Consider the following 10,332-nt stretch of genomic DNA (forward strand, 5'->3'; position numbering starts at 1 on the left):
ACTGGTCCCTGTAGAAGTCCGCTTAGACAAACATTTTCTGGGTTAGTTTGTGTATACATTTGTGAATTTTACATTACATCTGTCTGTTTTTATTATTGTTTAGTGGCTTCTCCTGTTATGCTTTATGTTATAGTTTTTTACAGTATGTAACAAAAGTTATATTGTGATACACTATGTAATCATGCACTAGACTAGAGGAGAACATTTTTTAGTGTAAGCATTCTGTATAGTTGGAAGTTTTCAGCTTTTGAATTCTAGTGAGAGCGAAACACTACAACAAAAGTCAAAGCAAACAGTGAACACTCAGCGTAGGTAAAAAAAAGCTATTCATTCTGATTAGTTGGCACAAAGTTCTGTATGTACCTTATACAATAGAGGATGTATATAAGGGTCTTCTACAACCAGTGAATAAGCAGTTAAAATTGTACAGCCAAACTGGTTCATAAAGCATCATGGGCAAGGTAAGAGCATTCAGAACCTGTGTAGCACAAAATGAATTTAGTAATCTTTAACTGAAAAGATATTAGTGAAAAGAGGGATTTTACAATAAACTTGAATTGTTCATTTTAGTGCAATGCAGTGCTTTAGTGAGGCGCTTCACTTAAGAATTAGGCAATTTCAAGAAAAACCTTCCATCAATAGAATGTTTTAAAAATGTTATTTATTTTTGCATGTTTATATACTATCATGTTTATATTTACATTCTAATTTCTTAGATTATCTTCTATGAGGACAAAAACTTCCAGGGTCGCTCTTATGAGTGTCACTCTGAATGCCCAGATTTGTCTTCATACTTTAGACGCTGCAATTCTATCCGTGTAGAAAGTGGAAACTGGATCTTGTATGAACATCCCAACTACAAAGGGCACCAATATTTTCTTCATAAAGGAGAATATCCTGATTTCCAGCAATGGATGGGTTATAATGACTCCATTAGATCTTGTCGCATAAGCCCCCAGGTCAGTTAATACTCTTCATTAAGGATAATGCTGCATGTGTTGCGTGACTTCTTGTCACCGAAAATTTGTGCACAATTTTTTATAATGATAGTCAATGGTGTTGCACTGTGACATGCAACATGCTGCGACTGCTGCACGACACCATACATACATACAATGCATATGGTCGTGTGCATGATCCCTTAGACTTGTCCCATTTTACAAATGTTCAGATCTGTATCTCCTGTTAGGGCTTATGCACACAACCGCCTGTATTTTGTGGTCCGCAAAACAAGGATCTGCAAAAAATACGGATGATGTCCGTGTGCATTAATTATTTTGCGGAAAGGAACAGCTGGCCCCAATAGAACAGTTCTATCCTTGTCCGTAATGCGGACAATAAAAGGACGTATTCTATTTTTTTATGATATGGACATACATAGTAACATAGTACATAAGGCCAAAAAAAGACATTTGTCCATCCAGTTCGGCCTGTTATCCTGCAAGTTGATCCAGAAGAAGGCAAAAAAAAACTGTGAGGTAGAAGCCTATTTCCCCCACTTTAGGGGAATAAAAAATTCCTTCCCGACTCCAATCAGGCAATCAGAATAACTCCCTGGAACAACGACCCCTCTCTAGTAGCTATAGCCTGTAATATTATTAAGCTCCAGAAATACATCCAGGCCCCTCTTGAATTCCTTTATTGTACTCACCATCACCACCTCCTCAGGCAGAGAGTTCCATAGTCTCACTGCTCTTACCGTAAAGAATCCTGATCTATGTTTGTGCACAAACCTTCTTTCCTCCAGACGCAGAGGATGTCCCCTCGTCACAGTCACAGTCCTGGGGATAAATAGATGGTGGGAGAGATCTCTGTACTGACCCCTGATATATTTATACATAGTAATTAGATCTCCCCTCAGTCATATTTTTTGATTGAGTGATTAACCCTAATGTTGATAAACTTTCAGGGCAATGTGGTCACCCTTTTCCAGTTATTACTTTAGTTGCCCTCCTCTGGACCCTCTCCAGCTCTGCTATGTCTGCCTTGTTTACAGGAGCCCAGAACTGTACACAGTGCTCCATGTGTGGTCTGACTAGCGATTTGTAAAGTGGTAGGACTATGTTTTCATCACGGGCATCTATGCCCCTTTTGATGCAGTCCATTATCTTATTGGCCTTGGCTGCAGCTGCCTGATGCTGTTTTTTACAGCTTAGTTTGCTGTTCACAAAAATTCCATGATAGTGTCATTTTCCATGATAGTGTTACCCAGTGTTTTACGGAAACGGAATGCACAAGGAGTCAGTTCCATTTTTTTTTGCGTCCTCGTGAATAGTTTTACATACGGGCCACAAAAAACGGAATGGACACAGAAGCAAAATACGTTTATGTGCATAAGCCCTTACTATGACTATGCGTTAATGTGATTAATTAGTGTGACTAATATGTTAGAATAGCAGATACCGAAGCTGGTATACTGTATCTTTCTTCTTTATTCATTTGCAGTTGTTTTATTTTACAGTTGAGGTGGCATATATGAGGTTAAAATATCAAGCTTATTTACAGATTTCTAGGGTACCATGTTAATAATGAAACTATAAAGATATTTTCCATGTGAAAAGCTTGTGCACATGGGACATAAGCAAAATGCATTTTTAGTGAAAGGAGTAAAACAGTATTAGCATTCAACCAAACATACTCATATATTTTTTTTTTTTTATCATAAATGCTCTCAACTTATATTCAGAATTAACAATCATAGTTGAAATAGTTGGAAACTGCAATGTTCTGCAAAGTTAATAATTTTGGAAATATGCTATTTTGTTTTACTAGCATCAAGGTTCATTCAGAATTAGGATCTATGAGAAAGAAGATTTCAGAGGTCAAATGATGGAGTTCAGTGAAGACTGTCCTTATGTTTATGAGAGATTCCGCTACAATGACATCTATTCTTGCCAAGTGCATGATGGATATTGGATGTTCTATGAGGAGCCCAACTACAAGGGGCGTCAGTATTACCTGAGGCCTGGAGAGTTCAGAAGATACAGCGACTGGGGAGCTACTACTCCTAGAATTGGATCCTTCAGGCGTGTCCATCATTTCTAACTTAAGAAAAAGTATAATCATATTATTGTATTATTTTAGCTAATAAACACATTGAAATATGTTTAAATTATCTGTCTATCTAGTTCATATTCTGTAATTCTCTATCCACCAACAATAACCATTGTGAAATATGATATACAATGAGCCATATTAATAACATATGTAAGTACTGCATTTAGTATCTGTGCAAGTGGCCTCAGGAGAGCCTAATGTGCTATGAGCTAACCTTCAATATCATTCAACAATAGTGATTGGTATTCTAATTGCACATTTTTATCGTGAATATCGGCACCTCGAGAATTCACGAAGATGTTGAACATAGTGCTATATATTCGTAATCACGAATATTCAAGATTTTTTTTCATCAGTAACCTCCCTTCTTGCTTGTTGGCCAATGAGAAGGCTGCAATATATTTGTCAGAGCTTAGCAAAATCCCTAGCAACCAATAGGAAAGTTGCCTAGCCCTTTACTATTTTAGTCACAGGGTACCTCCTGTTATAAAACGTAGCCTTTAATATAAGTTACATATAAAATAACAAACTCCCACAAACAAAACACAGAAATGAAAAAGAAAAAGAAAGAGATACAAAAACGACACATCAGGGATATATACTGCAAATGCTCAGTGGCAATGTTTCTGTTCCTCAGTTGTGATTGAGGACCTAGAGATCTAGGCAGCTATTCTGTTTATAGGCAGGGCTTGTTAAATAAAGGGCCACATCTAGGGACAGGCCCAAATAAACACTAGATCTCTATCCCTAAGTTCACACCTGAGCGTTTTACAGCGCGTTCCTACGCGCTGTAAAATGCTCAACTAGGAGAAACCAATGATTCCCTATGGGAATGGTTCTCACCGGGGCGTTTTAAAGCGCGTACGATCGCGCTGTAAAACGCCCGACACTCAAAAAAGTTCTTGAGCTTCTTTGGGGCATTTTGTCGCGCGTTCCCGTACATAGACTTTCGGGAACGCGCAACAATGGGCGTTTGCTTGTCTCTGTACGCGCGATTGCAAATGCCCGTACAATCGCGCATACAGAGCGCTCCTTTCGGAACGCTCAGGTGTGAACCCAGGGTATGTCCTCAATCACAACTGAGGAACAGAAACATTGCCACTGAGCATTTGCAGTATATATCCCTGATGTGTGGTTTTTGTATCTCTTTCTTTTTCTTTTTCATTTCTGTGTTTTGTTTGTGGGCGTTTGTTATTTTATATGTAACTTATATTAAAGGCTACGTTTCATAACAGGAGGTACCCTGTGACTAAAATAATTATACATACACACCACCTGTGGTTATTACTCCCTCTGACGCGATACTGTTTTAGCTGGGATTCTCTAGCCCTTTACTATATAAGAAACTCCCCAGCAGCCATTTTCTGCAGTCTTTTTGCAGTTCTGAGCGAGAGAGAGAGAGAGAGAGAGCAGTGATATTGCTGTTCTCTGTGCTTTTATCTGGATCCTATTCCTTATCCAATTACATTATATAGCTAGTTAGCTCATATATATAATACAGATAGTTAGTGGGAGATAGTCAGTGTAGGTTATATCCTGATATAATGTAGCTGGTTCTAGCGCAGGGTGTTAGGTAGTGTGATAGAAATTACTGTTTCTCTGCTGTCCATACTGTGATGTCACAGACCTGATAAAATGTGAAGTTGCATGTTTTGCGCAAAAAATATGTGCATCATTAGTATCGATTTGCGCAATCACAAAAATAATAACTGGAGATCACGAATTCTAGAATTTGTGAATTTATTGCGAATATTATGCGAAAAATTCACAAAATATCACAAAAAGGAATATTGCCTATGCCGCTCATTGCTATTTAACATTTCATGGAAATCTAGTTTGCACTCCTTTTTCCTAGGGGAAGAAGGCATATGAGGGGAATGAGGGGGCGGGCTCACTACACACTGCACCGCAGCTTTTGCCTTCACAATTTCCTGCCTTTCCTGTCAGTTGTTTATCTTGATGCCATATCTCACACAAAATCAATCAATTAACATTTAATTCAGAGCAGGAATGCTGCTCTACAACAGACAGTAATGATTCACTCCTGCCTATTATTTGCCATTGCAGCTGAGCAGCCTGAGAAGAACGGGGAACAGGATTGTATGATTATTATAATGATGCAATCCACTGCCCCATTCCTGTCAGGCTGCAATCCAGAAGTTCATATGAAATAAAAATATGTTCTAAACTAGTTAGGTGTCATCAATCATGGAATCTTTGCTTTGAAATTTCAGTATGTTCCTTATACTGAGTTAATCATTACCTTGTGGAAAAAATTAAAAAATCTGCATAAGGCCTCATACCCGGCCGGGATTCCTCCTGACAGCATGAGCGCACGGCGTCATTGGTTGCTATGACGCCGTGCGCTTCATGCAGCCGCTGCTGTACAGTAATACACTATACTAGTGCCCAGCCCCCCGCACCGCAGTCACTGATTCACTGATTCGCTGATTAGCGTATCGCTAATCAGCATTTGTACTTTTATAGTATCTGTAAGTGATCAATAATGATCACAGTCAGATCTATAATAGTATTAGTGTCACCTTAGTTCGCCCTCCACCCAAAACGCAGTGTTTGCCCGATCAGGCCTGATCGGTCGCCCACACGTGCGTTCACCCACGCCCGCCCCGCCGCAGTGACAAATTTTTTTTAATTTTTTTGATCACTGCACAATCACTTCACAAGCGCTGCGGTGATAAAAAAAAAAATCAGTTTTGATATTTTTTTTATCAATCGCAGCGGCTTCCGGTACTTCGCTAGCCTCGCATTTGTAAAACAGGCTTGCTTTTTTTCTTGGGTAGTCTCAGGGAATACCCCCTAAATTTAGTTGACCAAATGGCAAACAAGGGGAATTCTTCTGAAGAGGCCTACAGGCTTCTGACTCAGTCGGATGAGGAATAGGAACCCTCATCTGACGAATCCAGCAGGTCAGAATATGAACCTGTAGAAAGCAGTGGCAGTCTGACCCAAAGTTCGGACGAGGAGGTTGAGGTCCCTGATACCACCAGGCGTACCTGGCCCCGTGTTGCTACACCACAGGTTGTGCAGGATCTGCTTCAAGGGCAGCAGAGTGGGGCTGGCGCTGTCAGATTACGTGGTGAGGCATACACCAGCTGCGCAGCCCACCCTGGACCTAGTACCAGCACTGCGGTACAACATGGTGAAGTGGCGAGCACAAGAAGGGCAGTTGTAGTTACCCTGTCGCAGCCACCGCACAGACAGCCCCGTAGAGCCACTAGAGTCCATGAGGTGCTGACAAACCCTGATTGGCAGCCCCCAACTTCAGCCGCACCAGTAGTTCCCCCTTTCACCACCCAGTCTGGAGTTCGGATTGAGACAGCTCAGATCGGTTCGGCACTGGGATTTTTTGAGCTGTTCTTGACTGCGGAGCTCTTGGACTTAGTCGTGGCAGAAACAAATCGGTATGCCACTCAATTTATGCCGCCAACCTGGGAAGCTATTTTGCCCAGCCTTTCCGGTGGAAACCCGTCCAAGTTTCCAAATTAAATTTTTTTCTAATCACATGCCCATGTTCTCTGCTGCCATGTCCAGGGCACGATTTGAGGCCATCCTGCGTTTCCTGCACTTTAGTGACAACAGCACCTCTCGTCCCAAACGCCACCTAGCTTTTGAACGGCTTCACAAAATTCGGCCCCTCCTAGACCACTTCAACACCAAATTTGCAGATTTGTATACCCCTGAGCAAAACATCTGCGTAGACGAGTCCCTTTTACATTTTACCGGGTGCCTTGGCTTCAAACAATACTTAGGGACTTTGAATATATCTATCACACTAGTTCCTCATACCCTGTTAGCTCTCATCATCAATAGGGCCAATTCCCTTGTCCCCACAGGGCTATTTAGGGTTCATTTATTAGGGTCAGGTTCCGGACCGGGCCACCCCTTGCGGGGATAGGACCCCGTGTTAGGAGGTTACCTTAGGGATTCATAGGCCAAGTAGGGCATCAACAGGGACAGTTATTTTCCCTGTAGCCCTTTGGTACCAAGGTATAACCGGCTAGAGGACGTTTTCAAGCACGAGAATCTCCTCCACCTCCTGTGTATTGGACTACCAGGTCCAGATATGTACTACCGGTAAGATCTACCCTTTTTTATTTGCCTTTTGGCATATTCAAAGGTCTTTGGCACACTGCCTTAGACTCAATACAGTGTCTGTTTTTTGGTCAGTTCCGCTTCCTTATATTGTTTGATAGCGGACTTTACCTATAGGTGACTCACTTACGTGGGTCCCGCATCGTTGGCTGTTTAGTTTGTCTGGTAGGGGCTTTCTCTTCCCAGTTTGGGATCTTTAATTGTCCGAATAAACTCTAGGTTTTAACACGTTATTGACCCTTAATTTTTCCTACATTCTCTCGTCACAGAGCAGTATTTCCGGGAGAGTGCTTCCGCACTTTCTCCCCTTAGGGACCACCCCCTTTTTTCATTTTTTCAAACAATACAACCCAAGCAAGTGCGCCCGGTATGGGGTCAAATTGTATAAGCTCTGTGAAAGGGCCACAGGCTATACCCACAAATTTCGGATCTATGAGGGTAAAGATCAGACACTGGAGCCGGTCGGTTGCCCTGACTATCTGGGGAGCAGTAAGAAGACAGTTTGGGACTTGGTGTCTCCCTTATTTGGCAAGGGGTACCATCTTCAGGTGGACAATTTCTACACAAGTGTGCCCCTCTTCAGGCATTTGTTCCTAGAACAGATTTGCTGCTGTGGCACCACGCAACCTCGTCGCCGGGGCTTCCCTCAATGGCTCGTTACCACCCGTCTTGCAAGGGGGGAGAGGGCTGCCTTGTGTAACGAAGAACTGCTCGCGGTGAAATGGGGAGACAAGCGTGACGTTTACATGCTCTCCTCCATTCACGCAGACACGACAATACAAATAGAACGAGCAACCAGTGTCATTGAAAATCCCCTCTTGGTCCACAACTATAATTCGCTCATGGGAGGGGTGGACTACAATGACCAGATGTTGGCTCCTTATTTAGTTTCCCGACGCACCAGACGCTGGTATAAGAAGGTGTTTGTATATTTGATTCAATTGGCTGTATATAATAGTTTTGTTCTCTACAGTAAGGCTGGGAGAACAGGATCCTTCCTCAAATTTCAGGAAGAGATCATCGAGAACCTCCTGTGTAGTGAGCCGTCTACACGAGCAACATTTCCCCAATGTCGTTGCTGGCACCTCAACCCAACCGTCACCCCGAAAAAGATGTCGTGTCTGTAGCAGGAGTGGAATAAGGCGTGACACCCGCTATTTCTGTCCTGACTGCCCTGACCACCTTGCCCTATGCTTTGGGGAGTGTTTCCGCAAGTACTACACACAGGTACACTTAGCATAGGGATTGCGTTACACAGGACAGGCACACAGAGCTATTAGGGCCCTTTAACTCACAGCTGCTGCAAACCTCTCCTTTCACCTGGGACAAAGTGCATAATGTACTTCGCCACATTTTTGGGCGATTTGCGCTTTGCACATTGTCCCATGGGGAAGGAGAGGTTTGTCCTATAAAGGTAAAAAAAAAAAAATTGCCGCTAAGTAAAAAAGTTAACGTTCTGTTCAAAAAGTTAAATAAAGTTTATATGTTCCGTTCAAATGTTATTATAAAGTTAATACATTTATTGCGTTGCGGCCTTTTTTTTTTTTTTTTTACCTTCCAGCTGGACCAACCGATCGACTAGCTGCAGCAGTGATGTGCATTCTGACAGAAGCATTGCGCTGCTGTCAGATTACACAAAAGTCGGTGTATACGGCGCTGCAAGACGAGATTTCTCCTCTGCAGTAAAAGATACGTTTGCCAAGGCATATGAGCTGAGGGGGCGGCGGTGTTCATATGCTTTGGCAAACACTTTGTATATAAAAAAAATAAAAAATCCTGGCAATGATTTATTCATCCACATCGAGTGAATGGAGAAATCGGGTTTGCCAGGAGAATAGCAGAAACTCCTAATGCTGGCCATACATGTAATGATTGCGGAGACCCTCAAATGCCAGGACAGTACAAAGACCCCACAAATGACCCCATTTTGGAAAGAAGACACCCCAAGGTATTCGCTGAGGGGCATATTGAGTCCATGAAAGATTGAAATTTTTGTCCCGTTAGTGGAAAGGGAGACTTTGTGAGAAAAAAACAGCAAAAAAAAAAAACCATTTCCCCTAACTTGTGCCAAAAAAAAATAATTTCTATGAACTCGCCATGCCCCTCATTAAATACCTTGGTGTGTCTTCTATTTATACTGCCCTGGCATTTTAGGGGCCCTAAAGCGTGAGAAGAAGTCTGGGATCCAAATGTCTAAAAATGACCTCCTAAAAGGAATTTGGGCCCCTTTGCGCATCTAGGCTGCAAAAAAGTGTCACACATGTGGTATCGCTGTACTCAGGAGAAGTTGGGCAATGTGTTTTGGGGGGTCATTTTACATATATCCATGCTGGGTGAGATAAATTTATTGGTCAAATGCCAACTTTGTATAAAAAAAAATGGGAAAAGTTGTCTTTTGCCGAGGTATTTCTCTCACCCAGCATGGGTATATGTAAAAAGACACCCCAAAACACATTGCCCAACTTCTCATGAGTACGGTGATACCTGTACATGTGTGACACTTTTTTGCAGCCTAGGTGGGCAAAGGGGCCCACATTCCAAAGAGCACCTTTAGGATTTCTCAGGACATTTTTTACACATTTTGATTTCAAACTACTTCTCACGCATTAGGGCCCCTAAAATGCCAGGGCAGTATAACTACCCCACAAGTAACCCCATTTTGGAAAGAAGACACCCCAAGGTATTCCGTAAGGGGCAAGTCGAGTTCCTAGAATCTTTTATTTTTTGCCACAAGTTAGCAGAAAATGATGATTTTTTTTCTTACAAAGTCTCATATTCCACTAACTTGTGACAAAAAATAAAAAATTCCATGAACTCACTATGCCCATCATGAAATATCTTGGGGTGTCTTCTTTCCAAAATGTGGAAAAAATCACCATTTTCCGCTAACTTGTGACAAAAAATAAAAAGTTCTATGAACTCACTATGCCCATCAGCGAATACCTTAGGGTGTCTACTTTCCGAAATGGGGTCATTTGTGGGGTTTTTCTACTGTCTGGGCATTGTAGAACCTCAGAAAACATGACAGGTGCTCAGAAAGTCAGAGCTGCTTCAAAAATCGGAAATTCACATTTTTGTACCATAGTTTGTAAACGCTATAACTTTTACCCAAACCATTTTTTTTACCCAAACATTTTTTTTATCAAAGACACGTAGATCAAT

The 10,332-nt window shown here is 41.9% G+C and overlaps 1 protein-coding gene across 2 annotated transcripts; it reads left to right on the plus strand.

Annotated features, from left to right (window-relative positions):
- Nucleotides 1-452: 452 nt before the first annotated feature.
- LOC122944524 (gamma-crystallin-3-like) lies at nt 453-3,045 on the plus strand. Of its 2 annotated transcripts, none has more exons than XM_044302905.1 (3): nt 453-461; nt 717-963; nt 2,780-3,045. In XM_044302905.1, the coding sequence occupies exons 1-3, from the start codon at nt 453-455 to the stop codon at nt 3,043-3,045; spliced, it is 522 nt and encodes a 173-aa protein (XP_044158840.1). The 2 variants fall into 2 exon arrangements, with proteins under 2 accessions (XP_044158840.1, XP_044158839.1); XM_044302904.1 differs by having other exon boundaries at nt 717-959; nt 2,773-3,045.
- Nucleotides 3,046-10,332: the final 7,287 nt, after the last annotated feature.

Source organism: Bufo gargarizans, chromosome 8, assembly GCF_014858855.1.
Source record: "Bufo gargarizans isolate SCDJY-AF-19 chromosome 8, ASM1485885v1, whole genome shotgun sequence".
NCBI classification, from domain to species: domain Eukaryota; kingdom Metazoa; phylum Chordata; class Amphibia; order Anura; family Bufonidae; genus Bufo; species Bufo gargarizans.